Source organism: Galleria mellonella, unplaced genomic scaffold, assembly GCF_026898425.1.
Source record: "Galleria mellonella isolate WM207_F2 unplaced genomic scaffold, CSIRO_AGI_GalMel_v1 utg117, whole genome shotgun sequence".
Taxonomy (NCBI): Eukaryota; Metazoa; Arthropoda; class Insecta; order Lepidoptera; family Pyralidae; genus Galleria; species Galleria mellonella.
In genome coordinates this window covers 9,823,307-9,850,226 of record NW_026441980.1, presented here as the reverse complement: position 1 = coordinate 9,850,226, position 26,920 = coordinate 9,823,307, and the positions used below count along the sequence as shown (strand labels likewise).

At 30.1% G+C, this 26,920-nt stretch overlaps 1 protein-coding gene across 6 annotated transcripts in view; it reads left to right on the top strand.

Annotated features, from left to right (window-relative positions):
• The window catches only part of LOC113511743 (RYamide receptor-like), a 64,670-nt gene that overhangs the window by 20,853 nt on the left and 16,897 nt on the right, over nt 1-26,920 (top strand). For 2 of the 6 annotated variants that reach the window (XM_026895454.3, XM_026895453.3), the window contains exons 2-5: nt 1,781-1,875; nt 8,903-9,105; nt 13,140-13,288; nt 24,403-24,524. In XM_026895454.3, the coding sequence (XP_026751255.1) occupies nt 8,929-9,105; nt 13,140-13,288; nt 24,403-24,524 (448 nt within the window). In that variant the 5' untranslated portion in view covers nt 1,781-1,875; nt 8,903-8,928. The other 4 variants (XM_052896975.1, XM_052896997.1, XM_026895455.3 and 1 more) reach the window with 4 other exon arrangements.

The window sequence follows — 26,920 nt, the reverse complement described above, 5'->3', positions numbered from 1 at the left end:
CACCACGTCGTGGTCAGGACAAGTCAGTTCTGTTCCTGTAAAAGCTTTTACATCGCGTTAAGTCTCGATTGTTATTGTTGAGTGTATAAAATATGTGTAAACAACGCGAAAGTTTAAAATTAATATTGTTTTAGTTGAACATTGAAAGTTTTACTGTACTGTAGTATTTATTTTATACAGATAATGAATTATTCAAAGTTTAGTTTGAACTTTTTTCAATAAACAGGCAACGTTTCTTGAGTTAGTTACAAGTTTAAGCTTCTTTGTATACAGTAAGTAAAGTACAATTATTTAGGCCTTTAGGAATTTGTAGTTGATAATAACTTAAATATGTAATTAATGTGAAATCAATATTACAATAATTTTTATCTTATAGATTTGCTAATAATTAAACGAAGTCTTGATGCATCGACCGTGTGGTGGTGGCATAAAATAGACCACCAGTTCCTTTCAGAGTCATAAGAGACAACTAAGAGAGAGCAAAGGATAGGCAACAGCATCCCTAACTGTGGTTGCCAAGCTGCCTACCAAGCGTGGCAACTATTGGCAAAACCCCCCAAAGGGGAGTCTTATATTCAGCAGTGGACAGTTAAAGGCTGTTATGATGATGATGTCATGATTGGTGCATACAGTGTAGTGATTACTTTATTATTGACTATTTTTTACCCGCGATTTTTCTGCATAATCGGGATATGTCAATTGTGCATCACAAAGTGTAGACTTGTCCTTGTCAATCCCAAATAAAATGTAGGTATAGTGCAAATTTTATGACGGTTTTTACACTCAGCAAATTCACCAGTGGAAGACTACAAAAGTTATTTGCTTGCGTACTTCTAACCCACCTATAGTTTTGCCGTAAAACAGTTTTGCTTGCATGTCTGTGTTTCGGATTGAAGGAAGGGATATGAAAAGAAAATTACAGAGTATGCAGGTATAGCACCATTGTCCTCAAGAATAGCAATGAATAAGGAATACCATGGACATTATAGTGTTAGCGAATATTTATAATACTGTTCATAGCTTTCAGCAATGGTTACCGGTACGTTAGCTTATTTACTATTCAAGTCTCATAAAAAAATAAAAGATAAGTATAGAAACTTATAATATTGAATGTAGGTACTTATATATAATAAGAAAAAATATATATTTATTTTTCTTATAATTGAATAACAATTTTAGTACTTACTATGAATGGTAACGACTTAATCTATCTTCCTAATAAATAAAAAATCAGAAACTGAAAAATCGTTAGGATAAGACCCTTCGTAAGAGAAGCTGGAAACTTTAGTACAATATATATACATATAGACTGGATACATTGTTTTTTAAACACAGATAACTCATTTACCTACTGAAACTAAACCCCCTATTATTCGATTGAAAGTATTTTCTATTTTCATTTTTTTTTCTAAAGCAGTGTTTCGAGTCTCTTCAAACTTGCTAAGGTAGTAAAATATAAAGGGTACCACTTTATATTTCACTAGCGCTATTGTGCAGTTTTACTCGTGTGAAATATATACGTATAACAATATGGCATATATTTAATTATATAAAATTTTATTCGGTCGTTTAAGCCTAATTAAGTAACAAATATCCAAACATCTTAAGAAAGTTTTACTTTGTAATATCCATTGCCTGGCACTTACAATACTGTTTACTATGATTATCTAAGTAATTTATCCATAAAGTACTGTAGATAAAGATTATATAAATGTATAAAGCCAATACATTACCTATAATAATATTAGTGGATTAATACAAACATAATTTTTTGTTACAGTACAACAAATTCAACTCAAGACGATGATGCTGAATGGTCAAGAAATTCCACTATAGAAGAGTATATAAATCAAAATGGCACTAATGATTCATATGGTGCGTATTTATGAAACGTACTCAGCATGCACACAGTACGCATGCACGGTTGCGCACAAACACACGCAGGCATACGCATACGCATACACACACGAATACACAACCGTGCGTTTGTGTATTTGCGTGTGCATGACAAGCAAATACACAAACGCACGGTCACGTACGCACTCACGCACGCTCAGTCACACTTATGTCTTTTCAGTAGCATAGTAAACATAAATATTGTTCCCTATCTCATTCTATGGATAAAACTTATATAACATATTTAACTGTGTGTTTTAAAATAAAGACGTGCCATTGATTATAGTATAACTCAAACAATTTAAAAGTTTCTTAAAAAGAAAATACAGTTTGTGATGGTCCCCCCTTTTTGCACCCCTTATAATAACTACCCTCTTAACTAACCTACACGTGGAAAACCTACAAAGCCTATGAAAAGCCTACGAAGGCTTAACCTAATGAAAATCCATGAAAATCTAAAGAAAACCTACCCTAAAGGATAGCCTAACACCCTCAATATAACCCCATACCTATATTGCCTTATACACTCCAAATATCCTATGAATCATATAAACCCTTACAATAAAACATAATATTGAACAGATCTTTAGTAGAACACTTGATCATTTGGCCAGATAAATAAATGTGTGATCGTCTAGTAATGTAGGACCCGTTGTGTGTGTAATAACCAAAAGGTTCTTTAATTGGTATATGATAGGAGTTAAATAATAAAGATGATTGATAAATCTTTAAGGATTAAGAATAATTAATGAATTATACTCATAATTCATGAAACTAGAAGGTTATGTTAATTTAATATTAAATTACAGAATAACTGTAATAAAAAAAAAAATGGGGGAGCGGTCGGGCCCCTCACACGCCCGGACCAGTGGAAGACTTTCCAACTATCTATAACTCTTCCTCCTAAAAGGTAGGGAAGGGTATTACTATTTATTAATGCACTCTGATGGTAATAAGGGAATGAGTATTCTCAGTTCCAAACCAAACATAAGTACATTTACTTCAACATTACAGTGGCTCCACCAGCCCCACGATGCTTCCAGTATAAATTGGTGTTTGCCAGAGGCAAAAAGATCGGAACTGAAATCCCAGGATCACTCCGACACGAGAGCTTACTCATGGGCGATGACCCTTTCAGTCCTATATGGCGACATAGAGATCACCCACTAACAGTACGAAACTGTTTCCCAGCGTCACCCTGTTACGAGCTTACTCAATGGGGGTTTCCCTTCGGCTCCACAAGAGATCAGACCAAGAAGCGAGATCACCCAGACACCAGAACCTACTTTGATGGGACATAACCCTTCGGCCCTATAATGTGACATTAGAGATCACCTGTGAAGACAGTCCGATAGAGATGAAGATTTGTGTGATAGGGGATACCTTCCACACCCTGGAATTGGCCAAGCCATATAATGTTGATAATTGCTATATCATAACATAGCATTGTCAATTTAATATTATTTACTTAATACCAAGAATACTCAAGGTCCAAGTTAAATCTGTTGATTAGGCCGGAGCCTAAGAACGAGTAGTCCAACCCATAGGTCGAGAGCTACTAAAAGTAATGAGTGCTATTGAATGAACTATAAGTCCAGTCAATTATATATAATATTATTGTTGATTAACCACATTGTGAATTAACCAATTATTTATTCAGAGAGATATATCTAAAGGAACTATAAGTCCTTTAAAAGACACTGATTAATCACAAGTTAACAACGTCTCGTGAAATAACCAGTTGGGTTTTCTATAAGTTTGAGGACACTAAGTCCAACAAGCTATTATTGTGTTGAGAGTAATAGAGATCTTTTGTAATATTTGTAGAGGTTTGATTAATCACATTGTGAAATAATCAGATTAAATAATTATGTAGCTTTATAAAGAGGACTATAAGTCCTAATTGGTTGTTGTCATCAGTACTGATAAATTACACATTAAAGTGCCAGGTCAATTATTATATATAGGTATATAGGAAGGACAATAAGTCCTATTTGTGTATGTTGTAGTAGTAGAGGCAATATATTGCATAATTATAATGTGAAAGATATAGATTAAATATATATTTGTATAGAAAGGACAGTAAGTCCCATACAATTATTGTAGCTGTACTATAGTTATACTATATCTACTTCCTTTTAGTGTCTTAGTAAACCTATTTACTAAGAGGATTTCTCAGATAAACAAGTGTTTTAATGTTTAAATCATCATGATTAAATCCCTAAGAAATTAGGTCTTTAAATAATTATCATATCATTTAAGTGAAATTTCTCATATAAATAATTCCAATATTTCCCCTACAGTTATTATAAAATAACTGAAAATTATATAAATTTTCTATAGACCTAGATATAGAATCATAACGTGTATAATCTCCTTTTGTTTGACATCTGTCACATTAATGACGTATTGAATGACGTATTGATGTATTGAATTGAATTTTGATTATCTATCACAACTGTCAACGTAACAAATACTAGCAAGTTTGTTTATTTGTATTTGTTTAATATAATTAAATATAAAATCATCATATATCAACCGTAATATATAACTAAATTATCAGTGATATAAATAATCATGGTTTACACCAGAAATAATTAATAGTATCCAGTAATGCTGCAGTTTTATATTGATATCAGTAGCCAAGCTTACTCTCACATTCAAGAATGAACAGAAGATTAGAAGTTTAACATTCTTATTGCAATTGTACTTGCAATAATATATACATACAGTACTAATTATCAAGAACATTCCTCAAATACATGTGTGGTGAAGATTTTCCCAATATGCTATCTATTTGATTCCTAACCTCTAATGTAAATTTATTAAAGAAGTGAATAATCAGTGTTAGTGTTTGCTTTATTAATATTTAAAGTAATTGTCCTAACTTGATATTAATAGGATAATATCTCCTTGGATACAGTCCGACATAAACATATAACTCAATAATTAAATTTATAAAATACTAATATTATATTTTACTACTTGTATATCTCCATACTATTCCCATAAAATATTCAAAACATGTATATTAAATATAAATCCAGTAAATATTCACTAATATTAACCCTGTCTGAACTTGTCTAGTCAATATAACATGAACAAACAACACACATACAAACCTTATCGCCAGGACAACTTCCTTTCTAAATATGAGTAAAATACATAGCTTCACAAGTGTCATACAGTACCAATTTTATACTGAACCTCATACCTAGTTAAGAGTAACTATAGTCAGAGAATCTTTTATTAATTTTATTACCATTAGGAAATAAATCCACACCTATAATATCAGCATAATTAAATATTATTAGTAATCAGTAACACACACAGAATTGTTATAATCAGCTTGCTTACTACAACAAAATCAATATTAAAGTTTATAATAAATCAAGAAAAAATATCTATTTAAACAATACAGGCTTGTTTACCATAAACACCCCACAGTCACATGAATTTATCTAGTAACACAATTAATAATGTATTAAAAGTATTACATTCACATAATATCACTTGCAACAGTTAAGCTGTCTCTTTGTACATCTGGTGTAAAACAAATCCCCACATGTAGTCATGGATAATCAAATATAGACTAAGAATCATTAATCTGGTCGACCGAGTAATGGTATAAAAACATTTCACCATGAAGCGTTAAGTATGAACAGATATTCCAACCCAACACTGTAATAGTGTAATAAATACAAATATTTCATCATCATCATCGTCTCAACCATCACCAATCCACGACTGAACACAGGCAATTTCCACCGACTGACACAAGGAACGGCCCCACAATACACATAAAACAGTCACTCCAACCAATGGAGGTAGCCCACACCGCACTTGCACACACAGAGTCGCCACTCAATAACATCTCTGTCTCATCAATGGTTGTTTCCCCAGCAATGAGACCAGACCACAGCCACCTCAGTCTATTTATCCTCAATAAATAAATAATTTATAGTAACTAGATATGAATCTAGTTAGTATTATAATAGTTTAATAGCTGATTTAATAAGTATTTTCCAAAACTGGACAATTAGAACATTGAATCAAATTGATGAAGTTCTATCAAACGACCATATAATTGGATTTTGTATATGAGTAGAATAACGTAAGTACGTAAATTATATTGATGTAAACTTTGTTCAAATGTGATTGCATTTAACGATATACGCATTACCTAAAGGTATATGGACTCGACTAAATACGTATTTTAATAGTTGTTGGGAAAAATATTAAGTATAGACTTTGCCTGTGATCACAGTCAAAAATCTAACTACGTAGTAATAAATGGAACAAGCTCACCGGATTCTCCAGTCTTCTATTGATTAATTTCACACACTTAATCCATAGTGATACACTAAGATCTCAAACCCCTTCATCGAACCAGTCCCTCCTAGATCTATATCCTAGTTATTTTTTTTATTTTATTGCGCAGTTCCTTAAAACACGACTCCCGCGCCATTTTTTTCTTTTTTTTTTTTTTTTTTTTTTTTATTGCGCAATTCCTAAAAAGCGACTCCCGCGCCCCCGCCGATCCGCCGTCCCTCCTTTTCTTTTTTTTTTTCTATTCTTTCTCTAATAACGTCATAGATTATGTCACCGAAGGGCAGACATTTCAATAATCAGATTTAGCCTATCATTCGAACTGAACCTCTCTTTAAATTCAATTTAATTATACGCTAACGTATTTTGGTATCTTATATTAAATTGATTATCGAATTTATAAAACTTTAAAGGCTCTCATAAACCTTATTAAACTGTGTTGTATGTATCTTTTTTACACCTGATGATAAAAAGGTAAACTATAATTTGGTTATATATAAAATATAATATACCTTTGTTTAATTTATTTAATTTTCTTGTGACATCCACTACACTTTGGAAACACATCAAAGGAGTTTCCCTTCTGTGTCAATATTTCATATATGGTAACGTCTTCTCTGTACACTATTGTGAACCTTGACTTTAAAGTTTGTTTATATTAAATAGCTCAGCTTTCGCAGCGGTCACCCATAGGAACCCCTGTTACTTTTATGTACTTATGGTATTAAACCTATTGTACTATAGGCGAACCGTCACAAGTTATTTCAATTATAATTAAACTAATAAGAAGCCAACATAGAGTGACTCCTATTCATTGTTAAAGAACGAATAAAATTTGTTTTTAGTTGACAAAGATATGTTGTAACATACACAGAATAAATAGCGTCGGAATGAGAATCGACTTCAAATTTGATTTATATATTTTATTAATAATTCTATGACAATTTATAATTAATAAAATTAACAAGGACCTTTTATTATAATAATTTATAGTTTTAAGTGACAGTAATTACTAAGTCAAAGTATGAAGATAACCTCAAGTAAATGATTATATTTTACCTAAACGATCACGTTAATTCTCGTCTCTTAAAAATCACAAATCATACAATATAAAAGTCGTAAAGCTCATATTATTCAGAATAAATTCAATTCTAATGTAGTGTGGTTAAAATAAATTTTATGCAAAAATATGTTAATCTGCCCCATTTTTTTGCTATGTCACGGTGCTTATCTTGTTAAAGGATCTCTCACCATTCCGACAGCTAAATTTTCATAAAGACGTTATCTACTAGCGTTTTTAGGCTTCCTTTTGATCAAAAACCGGAAGCCCATGTTGTAAATAGGTATTTTATTATGAATAGCTTCTAGGGTTTCTCACGTTCGCATCTTTTGATGTCATCTTATTTCTTTACATCTAGATTAAATCACGTTTTCATCCGATGTTATAGTCTAGTACTAGATTTTATAGCAAAAAGTATAGCGTGGTTGTATGATCGACTCTTAGGAATGAATAATATAATATAAAAATTTTATATATTTATTTATTAAGGTACACTAACAGTATAATTATAAGACATTAAAAAAATGTATACAAAATTAAATCTGTTACTATAAAAGGCGAGCACAACATTCAGAATTGAATTGAAGTACTTTAGCTACTAACAATAATCAAGACAAACGCAGACATCCAATAAATCATTACATAAAAAAAAATAAAGTGAAATAAAAAAAGAAGAAGAGAAAAGAGTATAATCCAGCAAGAATAATCAGTTTTTCGTGACTCCTGCCAAATCACACGTACATTTTTATTTGTTAGATAATGACAACAAGCTTATGCCTATTGTCATTAACTACAACGTAGCTACGTACTTATCTATTTATTAAAACTACAATGATCTGCCTTTGTGAGTTACCTCATCATGACATCTATTGAAATATGGAAAATATCAATATCAGTACTCCTATGCAAGGCATTATACTGCATAAAATATCTAAGTAATGGAGATAGGCAACCAAGATTGGTCTTGGTAGTTGGAAGACAAAAAATATCAATCTTATTTCGAGAAACGGAATAAAATATATGAATATAGGAATACGAGACCTTCTATTTGTCATTTTTAACAAGTTAGTATATTTCATTTTTCCATTAACGAGTCCATGCAAAAACTTTATATCCTGAGGATAGCTTCTATATTGTTAATATATACGAGTATACTTTTAACTTATGAAATTACATGGTATGGAGCTTTGGTACGGGGTTATGATATTTTAATTATTAGGAATAACAAAACATAAGTATATATGTAGTATAGTTATCACATTATATTCTGTGAAGTGATGAATGCTGTTTGCATTTAAAGGCAATGAAGATCACTTTTTATCAGGTAGACTGTTAAATTTATTTAACATTGCGAATTGTATAAAAACTGTTATCCTTTTCAACCGACTACAAAAAGAAGAAGTTCTCAATTTGTTTGTATTTTTTATGTGACCTTATAATTCCGTTGGTTATAAACCGATTTGAAAATTTCTTTTTTATCTAAAACGATAATCTTAGCCCCCATAGAAGTTCTTTAGTTTTTAAATCAAAATAACACACTTGTTTGGTTTAGTCACACTTGAAATCGGTTTTATGTGGAACATTATCTTAAATTACTTAATTTCTGCATTGTTACAGATACTCTATACGATGTGCCTACGGGAATGATTGTACTATTGTCATTCTTATATGGATCAATATCAGTATTAGCTGTAGTGGGCAACTTTCTGGTGATGTGGGTTGTGGCCACATCAAGGCGAATGCAGAGCGTCACCAACTGTTACATAGCCAACTTAGCTTTAGCAGACATAGTTATAGGTCTATTTGCTGTACCATTCCAAGTGAGTATAACTAATTCAGTCCAATAATAATAATTAACATAATAAGTTTAATTTTTTTTTTTATACAACTTAGAATGGCAAACAAGCTGACGGCCCACCTGATGGAAAGTGGTAACCGTCGCCTATAGACATGAGCAGTACCATGGACATAACAGAGTATACTGTTTCGCCCATGTTACCCCCCATGCGTTGCCATTCCTGAGGATTCAGGTGTTATTCCTCTGTACCCAGTAAATTCACGCCATATCCCACCCTTCAAACCGAAACACAGCCATGCAAACACAACTGCTTCACGGTTGAAACACGAATGGGACAGAGGTACCCAAGCAATCAACTTTTGTACAAAATCTCCCTCTGGTAATACAACGAGGTTATTAGAGAAATCAAGAATATTGTCTCCACGATGCTATGCGACCAACACAGTCATGAAAGCTTACAACGCGTTGCTTACGACATCTTGTTATACTGCCCTGTAATTTCATTTCTATAATCTCACCCTTGAAATTAGAATACAGCATACAATCACTGCCTAGCAGGAAAATTAATAGTTGAAATTCTTTTATACTATAATATTGTTGAATTTTTGCTATTTAGAAATCAAAGTCTTCTACTAGCGCTTTTACGATCCAGATTTCAAATATAAAAATGAAAAGTGCAATAAATGAAAGTTAAGAGGTTATTCCATACGTAAGTGAATAATGTATAGTTTGTTTGTTTGTGTAAGCTTTTTTGTAATGTCATAATGGAAATAAATAATAGGTTATAAATAGAAGAAAACAAATTGACAAGTTACACAAGCAGACTTATCCCTTGAAGGAATTTCTTGAAATTAACCCGAAAGGAGCAATTATTTATAGGGTTTGTATAAGAGCGTAATATATATAATGCATATTATGAGCAAAATAAACCATAATTGTTAACTATACAGTTAATAACTAAATATGTATACAAAATTTAAAAATCTCGTGTCATGGTGTTTGTGGTCGAACTCTTTGGAATCAGTTCGACTAATTTTTATGAAATTATTTATGTATCGATGGTAATTATGAGAATAAGACGTAAAATATATTTCATATCAATAGGTGACTAGGATATTTATTTATTTATTTATTTATTTATTTATTTATTTATTTATTTATTTATTTATTTATTTATTTATTTATTTATTTATTTATTTATTTATTTATTTATTTATTTATTTATTTATTCATTAGTACAAATATGTGTACATGGCGGACTTAATGCTAAAAGCATTCTCTCCCAGTAAACCATAGGGAAGTGTCAGAATACTCGAATGCGGTACTACTAATTATTGATATACATACATACTAAAATTACATATATAAACGAATAAATATATATGAATAATACCCATTAAAAAATATTTATATGGCAGAACAACATTTGCCGTGTCAGCTAGTAGTTACATATAAACACAGAATAGCGATTTAACTATTATACAAACTACCAACGCAACTGTCAAGTGATTTGCAAATTCTTTTGGTTTGAGCATTGAAGGCAAGAACCTCATTTATGTTGTTGTTAAATTATGTCATATAGAATTGAGAAAAAGTATCTAATTGCATAAGACTCAGTAGATGTGTTTAGTTTTAGTGCTTTTTGAAATATTGGTAAATAACTCAATCGTGTCAGCTTTACATAGGTAGGTCTCACTCAAAGAAAATAAATAAAAAGAAAAAAAAGAACGCCGCAATTTATTGGCACCGCATTGCCATTTGTTGTTTTTTCCGAACTTGAACAATATTAGGCCGTGTATTACCAAAACTAACAACACCAATTACTACAGAACTGAGTAATCGATGTGTTAGGATTAATATATTAGATTTCTTTTCTCGCCCACGTGATTGCTATAACAAAACATATTGATGTTTAACTTATGAACTCTCTATTTCAATTTCAATATATTTTACTCATATAACTGAGTAAAATATTATTATTAGTACAATCTTTAATTATTTAGTGAAAATTTTCCTACTCATATATCTAATTACAATACAACAATAAAGTTAATATAAAATTCCTTAAATACTAATACTAATTATAAGTAATCCCCCAACGCACCACACCGAGGCAGCGTACCCAAGATGTTACATTAGAAAATCAATTCTAGATTTTATATAATAATAACATAATTTTAATATAGATCGGAGAAGGATATATACTGCTTTATATCTCGGTCAATCACAGTATTTTGGTCATACGGATGAAGGTAAAAAATAATAGATAATAAATTTATTATTATTATATAAAAAATTAAAGTTATTCTATATCTACAGTTATGTTACTAAGTATTAGTACAAATAAAATATCTTGTAACAGTAACTACTTATCTACTTCGTAATTTATATATATATATATATATATATATATATATATATATATATATATATATATATATATATATATATATATATAAACTAGATTAGTTAAATTGTTTCGTACCACTCACTTCATATCATTTATTATAATAAATTATTATAAATTATTAATTATATGGTATTAATTATAATAAATTATTACCATATAACATTTATAGATCAGTATTAAACTGTGCCTTTTAAGTTAGTATCTTGAGTCCGTATTTTTGTCATAACAGTCATCCGTATTGAACGTATTCAAAATTGATGTTTATGGCACCTCTTGTATCTAAACAATAAAGTAAAACTCCTCTCATGTTGATAACCTGAGGCATTTGCATATTAATTCATTAGAAAATAACAGAGATTTTATTGTAATTTTTTTTTGTTTTGAAGTACTATTGCATATTATAGATCGTCAATGAATACTACCATTATTTAACTTTCAAATTGCCTCTAGATTAGCTCGATACAATAGATAACTGCTTTATGTCCTCCGTCGAGAAAAACGGTGTTAGGAGCCAACTCGCCTGTACCCAGATTAAGTGGGATTCTAAATACCCACAGCGATCTGATTGCCATCAATTTTGTACCCATTAATAGCAGATACAATTTATTAAAGAAAAGCTCTTAAACTGTTTATTGTTGAGATACTTTTCATTGTTAATAATAGTTTAACCCCGCTCGCGATATATGTAGATATAGATGATAGATGTGAATGAAATTGGTCAATTGGCCTACAGGACAAATTCATAAAAAATTAACCAAGTTGATATTTAGGGAACCGTGTGGAGGTGGACCCGATAGGGCAGTGTTTTTCAACCTTTTTCATGTTACGATCGCCTTTGTATGAAAACATATTTCTCGAAACACCCTTCACTTTTTTTCATGTATTTCATAATGCCACAAACATGTTGTAGGGACTGAATATTTCAATCCATACAACATTTTTATGCATTTGCATAGTGAGGTTTCGGATAAATATAAAATGTAGTACATATTTTTACATCGAATATGTCAATAAATTGATAACGCGATTTACGCGCGTACATACGACCAAATCCAATGCCGATACAAGAAAAAGATCTTGACTCAAGAAAATAATTTTGAAGAATTTGATTTTATTACTTTACTTGATTTAAGAATTCTTTTTCTTTATGCGAAACAATCGAATTATTTAAAATCACTATCTTAGGTCACTTTTTTTTATCTGTGCTAGGACGTGTCGTAGGTTTTTATTTTTTTATTAATTTATATTAACATACAATTGTTTTAATTATCATTATTCTTAATAAATCTCTCTTTATAACTTTTTTTTTACTGAGGTAGTTTTTGTGACTAAAAGTAACACTAAACTAAAAACTAAAAGTAATATAGTAAAGTAGAATTATCTAAAATGTGGCCTCTCTGTCTAATTTAATTAAAATATTCAAATCTATCCCGAATTATTACTGTCGTGCGAGGATTTTTCCATCTTGTGGCATTTATAATATTATCCAGTAGAAATAATATTTCGTGCGTGAACAAAGTAGTTTAATTATAAAATTGAAATGTTTACGTAATTTATATTCTGGTAGCAGCATTATGATGTTAATTTTGATGTTAGGAAGTATTTGTCATTATTACTTTATAATATATTTATTATATTTCCAACAGTTCCAAGCCGCGCTGCTGCAACGGTGGCTGTTACCACACTTCATGTGCCCATTTTGCCCATTTGTACAAGCGTTGAGCGTAAACGTCAGCGTATTCACGCTTACTGCCATCGCTGTGGATCGACATCGAGCAATCATAACTCCACTCAGGTATTTATTTTATATATCTGTTTTTAATTCGTCAATAGACTGTAGAGAAAGTTGACGATGTATATTTGTAAATTTTAAACCAAGCGAATCCTCAGTTTTTTCCTACTACTTGTGTTTCTACTGTAGAAAATATAAGTAACTATGCTTGTATGGTTGTGTTTCAGCTTAAACCATTATTCAAACTATGGTTTTATGTATTATGCGTTACTATTTTTGAGAACCATCATGACAACATATGATGCTCAATGGCAACACATGAGATATAGTATCATAAGCATTATAGTGCATTCTGTTGTTCATGTCTATATGCATAGTGCTAATTATATTTCTAGGCGATATTTTCCATCAGATAAGTAGTAGAATGTTTGCAATTCTAGATAAGAATAGTAAAAAATAAGATATTTCAATAATTCTAATAAACAGTAAACGAACTATAGGTAGTCAATTCATTAGATCAAGAACGCCTTTTGTCATTTTAAAGGCAAAGTCTTAATAATTCCGGAGCAGCTAGACTCAAACCGCTTTATTTTCTATGAACTTCTAATAATCATACTTTCATTGCTGCTTCGCATTCACGAACAATTTTGGTCGTTGTTCTTACTCTATTATTTTAATCCAAACATAAATGGTGATAAATATATTTTTTATTGGTCTTAATTCACCTTCACGTATTAATTTATTTTTATTTTGTAAATCACTTTCTTCAATATAATCAAGTATATCAAACTGGATTTTCTGCATTTTGTTTTTCTTTATACAAACATAATTAAAAAGAAAAAATGCGTAAGATTTTGGTAAATGAACAGCGTCAACTTATTACGCTAATATTTTATATCTTATTCCACTACAACATTTTTTTCCCTTAAATCGAACGATTTTTATTCCTTCCACTTTTATGTCGTCTCGCAGCAATTATTTGATTTTTTATTCATCCCTTGAGTTTTCCTAGCTCTAACGATTGCAAAAATATTTTAGCTGCTCGTAGTGACGGATTTAATTTGATGGAAGAGGTATTATAATAGCATTTCTCGTAAATTTACGAGTGTCATTCTATATACATATATAGGTGTACAACTATATGGCATGATTTAGTAACAAGCAACAAATTATTTGTATAAACTTTTACATTTATAATATCATTAGAATATCTAAACAAGTGCATAATGACGAAGTTAATATCCAAATGTCCTTTCCGTTACATTATAAATGAAAGTGCCACTCTCTTTCTCTGTCTCTCTAACCACGAAACCTATGGTACCATAAAGTTTGTACTCGAAATTTTGCACAAGGGCTCATCATGTAACGTAGTAATCCTATAAGAAAGGGCTTTTGGAAGCACCCGTGGGAATGGTGAATAACGAGTTTTGCGTTTCCAAAGTCGCGTGTTTCCTATATTTCTTTGCTAGCTGTGCCCGGGACTTCATTCGCGTGACTTTGATATTTTAATTGTCAAGGGTAAAATAACTCTATGTTCTTCTTCATTCCAATAAATATAGAGTATACAAAATTTCATGACAACTGGCTAAGTCAAACAATAGTTAAAGATGTTGCTCTACAAAAAACACGGACTCCAACAGTGGCAAAACCAAATAATTTAAATTAAAAAATAACACTACAATAGCAATTTCGATAAAATTTCTATAAAAATAACCTATATCCTTTAATAAAAAAAAAAGAATTTTCTAAATCTATTCATAAATGATGAAGTTTTGAGGTAGGTTTATTACCTACATGAAAAAATACAGCCGAATTAAGAACCTTCTCCTAATTGAATAAATCTCACTGTCAGATTTATTATACCAGTAATTTATTATGTACAAAGCGAATATTGGAATATTATATAACATTTGTTTATACAGACTACTTTAGGCAATTTGAACAATATTTATATTAGTCTTCACTCATAATATTTAACTATATTTCTATCTTTAAAAAAAAAACAATTAAAATTATATATCAATTCTCTAGGATAAAGTATAAAGTACAAAATGTTTTTATTTCATTTTTTTTTAAATTTATACGTAAAAAATAGTATAACTAAATAGGTGTCAACTTAAAAGGGTATATCTAACTAATTGGTTTTGTAAACTAATCGAAACTTTCAATTAGAAAATAGTTAACCAAATAGTTTGAACTTAGATTTAAATACTTTTTATACAAGCTAATAAAATATTGTGTTGTAATATAACGTAGACAAAAAATATAATACACCTTAATTATTTTTCTTATTAAAAATAAACATTGTATGTTAGCGAGTTTTAAAGTACAAAGATACTGTAGTATGTGCATAATATCCGGTCTAATAACAAACAGGAAAGCCCCTTCCGCGTCTACCTTTTATTCCTACATCAAACCCGTTAATTACAATATTCTTCCTTACTTTGTATTCTATATATGTGGGCCAAATACGTTAATATAATTATTTATATCATATAATTACTTATATCCATCATCATAATTTGTTAAATCCGATTTAATTTATAGACAGCTTTTATTGTTTTCGTTACCAATATTATTCTGTTTGCTATATTTATTTATAAATAATAGTAAGTTAGCCTAAACTTAAAAATAAAATTAATTTACTGTAAAAGTAACTTTTGATGTAGTAATTGATAGTGATCTTAAATATGTATATACAGTAAATAGATTATGTCAATACGCAATATACAGTGAATAGAGAGTTATGTTAATACAGTAAATAGACGTATAGAAAATTTGAGGCGGGTTTTTACTAAAATCATAAAAACTACAATGCCAACCACAATAAAACTTATCTGTATACGATGCGGGTTTCCGATGGTCGGTAATATTTGAGAGCAAAAGTGGTTGCCAAAACATTTATAAATCGGAAAATAAAACTGTCCCAGTTGTTGAATTATTAGCGTGAACGGCTACCAATTTCTTGAATATTAGGTATTTAATGAAGTATACCAACATAACAGATACAACGGCATTTATTCTAAATATGCTGCTTTAAAAATATAAATTAATTAGTTTTCAATTGCAACAATTTTTTAGATATCGACAACAGCGACACTTATTGAGTTTATAATTGTACTATCTTTCAAGTCGGGATTAATCATTCATATTCATGTAACTTCATTAAAATCGATTATACTCATATAGTATTCGAGAATAGCGTGTACAAATTTAGTGACGTACGATTTCTATATAATAAGTCAAATACTACAAAAATCTCAAAATATGTGTGTGTCTATCATATGTATATTATAATACAAGTGCTTTTTACACTATTGCAATTTTTTTTTATGTATAGAATAATAAAATATGTAGTTTGAAACAAAATGCTGGATCGTAAATCATAAAAATATTATATGAATACTAAGTTATTGTCTACTCGTATGTATAGAACCGACGGTCATCGAAATTAAAGTCGCACTATGTCTGAAAATTAATATGTTAATGTTTTTATGTATGTGAGACTGGCCAGTTATAATTTATTTAAAAATATGATTATTTATAAGTAAAAATAGGTACGTTATAAATTCAAAACTTTCTTTCACATTTTTTGCGAGCTAATTAAAATTACCGTGTCTCATTGAAAATTGAATTTGCGTCGAGAACATTTTCGCGCTATGATTTTTTACGATTTTAAGTGTCGCTTGAAACCGGACGAATCGTACGACAGACTTCAAATAGCATTTATGGATGAAGGCCCTTCTAAGACAACCGTGTATCGTTGGTATAATGAATTAAAGCGCGGTCGACTAACTTTAGGGGATGAAAAAAGAAATGGTCGCCCTTTAACGACTGTTACGGAAGAAAACGTGCTAGCAGTGAAGAATTTGATCCAAGACAATAGACGAGTTACATACCAAAAGATTCAGCATATACTGCAGATTGGATCAAGAAGTCTTCACGAGATTCTATACGTGCATCTACGGGTACGGAGGATAGTTTCACGCTGGGTGCCGCACAACCTGACCGATGTTCAGAAGCAGGCAAGGGTGGAATGGTGCTATGATATGATTGACAAATTTGAAGCACGCTCATTTCGGCGTGTTTACGATATCGTTACAGGTGATGAATTCTCAATACGATCCAGAAACAAAGCGCCAGTCGACGGTTTGGGTGTTTCAAAACGAATCAACGCCTACCAAAGTAAAGCGACCTAGAAGCGGGGGTAAGATTTTGATCGCGAGCTTTTTCAATTTGACTGGTTACTTGGTGTCAATTTCTTTACGAAACTAAAGAAGCATTAACGCCGAATGGTATACTACCAAATGCTTGGCAGAAATTTTCTCTGTTGTGAGCAACAAACGATCAAACACAGGGCTCCGCGGGCTACTGCTCCACCACGATAATGCCCGCCCACACCGCAATCAAAACGAGGAACTTCCTAGACAACACACAGGTCAAACTCCTGGGTTACCCCCCTTACAGCCCTGACCTAGCACTGTGTGACTTCTTCTTATTCCCAATAATAAAAAGTCAGCTCAAAGAGATACAATTTTCGTCGCCGGATGATGCGCTCTCAGCGTTCGAACAGGCTGTAAACGAGGTGTCTGCTTCGGACTGGAAAAAGGCTGGTGGAGAATACTTTGGAAAGATGTAATAAAAATATATTTACCTATAGAACATTTTTTTAGTGTCGCAAAACTTTCTGAGCGTCCCACGTACATCAATTATTTTATTTCAAAAACTATCCAAAAGCATATAAAATAAATGAAGTATTACATACACATTACCCGTTCAAATTAAATAGCTGTTGCTATTATTTGTCGCGGATAAGAAGGTATATTATTTATTTGTTCGTTTGCTCAATGATGTTATTTTATTGCTATTTTATAATGTATAGTTCTATGCCATTCTATGGTTCTATGGTTTTGTTACACACGTGTCTGTCACATTCGAATTTTTATTAAACAAACATTCTGTATTATATATATAGAGCATGCATAAAATATAACTTAATATATAATGTATCATAACTGTGTTACGTGCAAAATTTGAGAAGTAATTCTTCATTTAATATAATATGTGTATTTAGGTACGTAGTACCTCAAACATGTCAGTAGTATATATATATATATATTTATTAATGTACGTTATATCTTTTCATCTTCTTCTCTACATTAAAGCCGTCTTCGTACTTGCACTTCCCAAATGTTGATAGGAAAAGAATGCTGCATTAAGCTTGCCTTTTGTACTATCTTTTATTAGCTAATAAAGTTTAAATAAATAAATTATACACAGGAAATATCCAGACAGAATGAACACAAATGTTTCTATTGCGCGCGAATCGAATCCACAACCATCTGAGGTGACGGTTAAGCCGCTACACCATAAAGATCCTTAAAAATATGTTACAAACATATTTTACGATGCATTTTGGTAGAAATTGACGTTACATTGTAGTTATTACTAAGTTAGAATCTTATTTTATTCGTTTTTTACAGTTACTTATTATAAAGTTAAAGGGACAAACTTTTCAACACTTCGGGCGCATTTAATTTCGCCACAGTGGCACCAAAATTTCATTTCAGATACGACAAAATGGCGACTAAGAGAGTAATTTTAAAAGTAATTGTAAGTTTCGTAGAATATGAAATAAAGATTATAACGATTTTAATAGAAATCCTGTAAGATAAATTAATAATTAAAACAGTGGTTAAATTTATCTTTAAATATCATGTTGTCTACTTTCAGTCATCAGTTTGAAATGATCTTTTGAATCCTATAATTTCACTGTCATATCTCAGACTTTAAATAAAAAATAATAATAGTAAGTAGATACGTACTATGTAATAAAACTAATCTATTTACATCAATTGTATATTATTCGACTACAAAAATATACGGACAAATGAACAAAAATGTTTTCTGTAATTGTAAGGATCTATATATATTTATATATTGAGTTATTTTATTGTGAAATTTATAGGATCGAAGGGAAAAAAGAAATGGAATTCATGTGAACAATTTCCTTTCCGAAAGAATAGCTAAAGAGTTTTAAATAAAATTTAAAAATAGAATAGGTATTATTCTTATTTAGAAATTAGTGTAAATATGAATAAAGTTAGTATAGTATGTGTAGTACGTAGGACTTTGCTAATTTGATAGCTATGTTTACAAAAAATTTTCCTAAGTGGTGTTAGTTTCAATTACCTAATTAAATTATATTTTTACACATTAAGGTAATTTTGATTACCACATATATGTAAGCATAGCAAATAGAGTTAGTAATTACAGTAAAATAAAGATGTACATAATTTATTTACTTTTCATTAAACTTTAATACACCTAGAAAATGTAAAGGGCGGACTTAACACCATATGATGTTATCTATCAGTCAACCGTAGACAGGAATAACAGAAAATGTAATTGACGGTGCAACGTAATGAAAAATATTAAAGTAGTAATTTACATTAATCATATTTACATTTAATCACATTAATGGAAAAAGTTCGTTCCATAACGTCACTTTAAATAACATATAGCTTTGACATTGACCTTAAAACATCGACTAGTCTCAAAGGGCACATGGAAGTAATAGGGTGACTTATCTCCCTATAAGGAATTCTAAGGAAAAAAAAAAACTTATTTTTTTCTTGAAATTGTATAAGAAATCTTTAGTAAACTTTAGCTTATTATTATGTTTATAATTTTTTTATTGGTAAATCAGCTTTCAAAATAATAACATACGTTCAATTTATTTTATCATTACCATATACAAATGTAGTTTTGTACAAATGGTCAAGTTTTAAAATATACATTAGAAAAAAGTAAAAGAATATAAAAAGCAAAAAGCATACCAAGCTAATATTACTGTCTGTGAAAGTTGATAAGGGTTTCAAAAGCTGCTAAAAGTGTTTTTGCTTTATTTTTTAATATTTTTTTTTCTATTTCACAAATATTTATTTTTATTATGCACTTATTTTTTAAGTATAAGAAAAAGAAAGAATTTCAATCATAATTACGCTGTACTTAATTATCATGTTATCTCTATTTCGGGTCAGGTAGGGAAACTGAATGCCAGATCTCTATCCTTACGTATATTTTATACTTCATCCACTTTTCAAACATGCATGTTGATTCCAGCCTCTTGACCCTTCTCTGAGATAAGACACGATTTATCTGAACATTAGATTTATCTAGCTCTTGCCTATTATATCCCTCCACATCGATATTGTTTTTCAAATATTAATATTATAAATATGAAAGTTTGTGGAGACTAAGTCGATACAAATACTTTCATTATAAAGGATCTATGAAATTTGTTTACGATTATTTAATGAAAATTAAATAAGTCAACAAATAATTATGATATCAATATTTTACTGAATTTCACAGAATATTGTAGCAAACTAAATTCTAGGGAATTAAATGATATAAATAGAATTTTGTAACTCTTATTTTTAAATATTAATAAAGAGGCAAAACAAGTTATACTCTGAAATAAATCATAGACATGACAATATAACTTGAATGCGAAAATTAAAAGATACATAAAAATATTAGATTAGCCAAGGTTCTATATTTACAAAGGTATTTACTCCTTTTGTTTATGTTATTCCATTACGTACCTTATTAAAATATTATATGACTATATTTATTTAAAACGTTTATTTTTCTGATATTCCTATAAATATAATAAATATATTTATAGGAATATCTAAATTCCTATAATTATAGTGGTAGCTTCAATTCTCGTACAGAGAAATATTGGTACTCATGATCGTATTTACTTCTTTTAGTAGATTTTTAGTTGATTTGTTATATTTGTAATTCTTTTTTTGAGTTATGTGTGCGTTATTATGTGGTATATCGTCCTCGCTATTTGATACGGGTGACAGGATGCAAATTTTTGGAGTGTATATTCAATTAGTGAATACGAGTAAAATCGTATCGATATGCAGTACATGATAGTTGATAACTGGCGATTGTAAATATGCAGAGTAGGTGCATGAATTGTCAGCCCCCGAATAGGCGACCTCTATCTTTTTTCGGTCACCCATTCGATGGCTGACCCGTCGCTGGCCGTTAGAGAAAATTAAAATAGAACGTGTGATGTACTAATTATGTAATCTATACATGTAAATAAAATTGGAGTGTCTGTTTGTAATATTGAAATAACCATTTTTACTACATATATTTAAATATACGGTACATACACCAAAATAATATTTTTTACAATTTTTGTCTATCTGTCTATTTGTTCTGGCTAATCTCTGAAATGGCTGAACCGATTTTGACGGGATTTTTATTGGCAGGTAGTTGATGTAATAAGGAGTAACTTAGGCTACGTTTATTTTAGAAAAAATATTTTATTTTAGAAAAATAAAGTAATGTTGCAATGTCCAAGTACTGTCCAGTACCGTGCGCAGCTCACGCGCATGCCACCACTGGGCCGTCACGTGCGGACTAAATCACGGATACAGGTTTTGTCAATAAAAATATAACTTAATTTGGAATAAGTAAAAATAAAATTAATTATCATAATAAGTAATAATAAGGCATAATAATAGTAAGGCAAAATTTCATGAAAGATTAATGACAATATCATAATAATAACTGTAAACTATGGGTTGAAAATAAAAGATTTATTATTATTATTATTAACAAAAAAAAAACAAAAAAGGTAATGAATCAACTGTTAGGCGGAACGAAGTTCTCCGGGTCAGCTAATTACAAATAAAGTTGGTGATGGCACGTGAATAGAATAGTAAATAAGTTTTTATTTAGTTATTTTTATTTTAATATTTTTTTTTTCCATTATAGACATAATATTTATGTATTTCTATAATCTATGCACAAAGCGGTTGTTGTGCAGCTGCAATAAAAGGAAGAACGGGGACGAATATGCAGTCTCTCCAAAGCTAGTTGCACATACGGCACTTGACCCCTCCTCGACCTCGAGATCTAATATTATTTATTAGGAATGCAGTCTGATGTGATATAAACAACATGTGTGACTTATATCTACGATGGAAAATATGTACAGATGAGTATTTATAGAAAGATAGACGAATAATGTGATAAAAAATGAATTGTAAGGGTGGTTACGTAATGTAGATTACTTTAAAATAATCTGCGACCAGAAACCCGCCTACACTGCAGCCGATGATTATTATTTGCTTACAATACGTTGACAAAAAGTACAAATTCAAGTATTTTATCAGTTATCTAAAATCCATAGTAAAAACTCAAATTATTTTGGGTTTAGGTAGCTGTGTAATATGTATAAATAAAATGAACTCAAATCGTAATACAAATACTAGAAAGAAAAATAAAACTTACAAAAAATAAAATACGTATCTATCATATCAGAATTTCATAAATTCCCTCTAGACCTATTTACATCATTTACTATAAATTTGAAAGTAATTCTGTCTGTTACATGTTCATGGGTTACTGAATTGAGTTAAATAGAACTTGACACGTAGCAAATTACGAGTATGCTCTAGGTAAACACACAGGTTGTGTGATGTAAATGTAATCACATACGTAAGTAGTTTATAGTGGGAAATCAATAACAGATTTAGAAGAATTAAAAATATATTGTTTTTTTAAAAACGAATTTTAAAGTTATTTGCCTATTTTCTATCTATACATGTGGCATGTAGTATATATAGTACTTATGTAGTTATATATAGTTTCTAGATTCTGCGTTTTCTGATTTGTGCTGCTTATGAGCTATATGGTTTCAAATACTTTTACATATTTTTACTTTTAGGATATTAAATATTCAATCGCAATGTTGCTTGTAACTTTTATCTTCAAAACTATTAATAAATCATGATTCAATATATTATTCCAAATACATTAATTAATAATATACTACTGTTGACGTAGGGAATAAATCAAGTGATGGCTGAGTAATATCAAAAGTATGAGAAACGGCCGAACTAATAAAAAAATCTTTTATAAGGATGAAGCATTAAACGTGACCGTTAAATTGATAAATTTACTTTTCTTCAGTTTACGAGGAAATTATAAACTAATTCAAAAGACGTAAAAGCTTCATATTTATGTTCCAAGATAAAACAAAAGTAATTATAATTTTTATTTTCTTGAATCTATCTACTTTATAATATACAATAAGCTTCCTGCAACTATGCTCGCCTAAATTAGAATAAGATAAAACCTGCTCTGAGTGGAGAACAATAGTAAGCTGTGTATATTATCAAATGAATATATATTGAAAAGTTACACGGAAAAAAGTATCAAAACAATATTTGTCAAATACAAAAAAATATGTAAAGATACAAATATTTAGGTATATGAAAAGACCGGCTGGCCAAGTTGCCAGCAATACCTATTATGATTCATCTGCATATTATTTTTAATATATGATTGCTTTTAGCAGAAATGCTGCTTTGTTGCACTCATACAGATTGTTTGTATCTGCGTTACTGTTATTATTATTCTAATTTGTAATGTGTGGCGGATATTTTTAAACAGCGTATGAGAATATTGAGAAATATCTATCTTTCCCTTTCTTCCACATTTTTATTCATATCCATTCAATTCTTAAAAGTATATATTTAAAGAAATCTAAAATTTCAAAAATCCTGATAAATTGTCTCTTTATCAGTTATTAGTATACTTATAGTGCTATATATACAGTAGTATATATAGTAGATTTCATATATACTGTTTACAGAATATAATATGGATTTACAGGGTACAGAGCAATAACACCTGAGTCCACAGGAATGGCAACGCATGGGGGGTATCATGGGCGAAACAGTATACTCTGTTATGTCCATGGTACTGTCTATAGACGACGTTTACCACTTTCCATCAGGCGGGCCATCAGCTTGTTTGCCATTCTAAGTTGCATAAAATAAAATACTATCATGTAGGTAGAAACTGACAAATAAACCTAAGTAGTATAATAATCATATTTATTTATTTATCCCGCAACTTTATGAATACTATGAGACATTCATGTTAGTACCACAGTCAACTACAAAACTGTGGTGCCTGAACTGAACATCTGTAAAATCAATATCACAAGTCACCATTAGTCAGTATTAATCATTACCTGTTTAAATATTTATTTTAGAATTAGGTATATTTCTCCCAGCTCATAAATTTCTTTTGTTTACGTATATGCCAACTCTTTTCATGTCGAACATTTGTTACAGTGCCCACACATCCAAGCGAATTGCTAAAGTAATAATAGTATTAATTTGGCTGTTGGCTTTGTCCCTGGCGGCCCCAATGGCAATGTCATGGGAAGTTATTATGGAAGATGAACAAGATCCAGGTAAGAGATAATACAAATTTAATTTCAGTAATGCCATTGTTTTTTATTAAGTGGGACATTATTTTAAGTATAAAACTGCAATTTATAATAAAACTAATTAAGAAAATGTTCACTTTCGCTTAATTCGAATAATCCTATTAATTAAGAGAAAGGGTGAGAGAAATCTGAGGTCATTTATATTCTGATTAGAATTGTTGACAAAACTTCCACAATAAAATATTGTTACTTATTTTAGTACATTACTAAATACATTAAGAGGATTTATTTAGAAGTATATAAAATAGTAAATTAAGATTTCAATTCGTGGAATTATTTTGTTAATAAAAAATTTTAGTTACGATTTTTTGTTCTTAACTTTTGAGATTATTATTTAGTATACTTAAATGTAAAAAAAATTTAACAAAATTAGAAAGTAACAAAATAAACTAATAGCAGTTTATATGATTAAAGCGGTATTACTAAGTAGCGATAATATTTTATGCTGCTTAAATTGGCAAATAAGCTGACGGCTCACCTAACAGAAAGTGGTAACCGTCGCCTATAGTTATGAACATCACTGAATACACTGTGATACTCATAGTGCCTCTCATACGTTGCTGCTTCTGGGGACTACAGGAATACGAGTAAGAAAGAGGTACCCAAAGAAACGTTTTGTTTTAAGAAGTTATAGGTACCTAATTACAAAAAGTATTGTTATTATTTTATATACATATGATTTAACATTGGTATTACGCCCTTGTTAACATATTATAAACTAAATTTACGCTACTTCGACCCCATGGATTTCAGGAGGAGAATGAATGAGGAAGACTACTCCAAGAGACCACTCTACTTGTTTTTAAGTTAGACCTTTAGTATATTCCTTACTATTTGGAAACCGCTTTCAAATTGGTGCAGTATTTTTATCGTGTTCCCGGATTAAATAATTATACAAACAGACAAAAACAGAGTTAAAAAAAATTGTTTAGCATCTTTTGGTCTTAGTACGACCTCTGATATAAATATATTTTTTAACTTTCATTTATTAACAAAACACGCAATATCGAAATTTTAAATGGCAAGTTTCTTTGCTTACTCGTACATTAAAACTAGCAACTGCAGCACGCTATAATTAATTGGATTTTAATGTAGCGCTGTATGTTTTTAGTTCATGTATAATTATAGTTTGATTAGTTTTATTGATAACAGAATGCCAAATTACGTAAATATTATTATATTTATATAAATAAAAACATGAAAAATTACTACATAAAATATCTATTTACATATTGGTATACAGTAGTAAATGTAATTCCAATAAAAATTAAATACGGTAATTTTAGTTACAAAACACGCGGCAACAGGGACCACTATGTAAATTTACCAAATTCTAAGGGCAGCGCCGTGAAATGGCTTATTTCATTTGGTAACCGCACTTTTGTCAAAAGATTGTAGGTATAGGGGTCATCTAATTCTTTTTTTACGATCGGTCGGATACGAGAAATTTTCCCTTATCTGAAAATGTCAGCTGTGTGCGGCATCCCTAGAAAAGCATTTATTTACGCACTACTTTTATATAGTTTATTATAATAGTTAATGTAGTTAGAATTATTCTTAACAAAACTTTAAAATTATATAAAAACATTCTTTTAGAAAAGGTAATTATAATTGTAAATTAAAATAAAATAATATTTATCTATTAAATAGGAATTCAATCTATACTTATAATAAATCTGTAGAGAGGTCAATTCTATACATGAAATATATTTCCAAAATAACTATCGGAGGGTTATTAGTGATCGATACTGATGCTAAAAATGTAATCAGTAAAATTTTTGTCTGTGTCTGTCTGTCTGTATATTCGTTATAGAAACAAAAACTACTCAACGGATTTTAACGAAACTTGGTACAATTATTCTTCATACTCCAGGTTATAGTATACTTTTCATCACGCTACGATCAATAGGAGCAAAGCAATAAAGGGAAATGTTGGGAAAACGGGAGAAGTAACTCCATTTTTAAGCTTCCGTCACGTGTGCAGCCTTAATGGCCACTTGTTAAAATATAAAAATGTCCACCCGTGCGGAGCCGGGACGGGCCGCTAGTTTAATAATAAAATATCAATTTCTTTTTGATTCGATTATTATCAATCAATATATATAATAAAAATCGTAACTGGTCGCTGCCTCTAGATGGAAGATATATGGAAGATAAGAAAAAAAACTATTATATGAGGGCTTTATAAACACAATAGAACCCAAAACAATGATTAAGAATTTTTGTCTGTTTGTCTGTAGGTTTGTGCACGCTCATCTCAGAAACGGTTTAACTAATTTGAATGAGGTTTTCACTAATGCATTGCGGTTTACTCTACTTAGTTTAGTCTTTGTTTTATTCCAATCGGTTTATAAATAAAA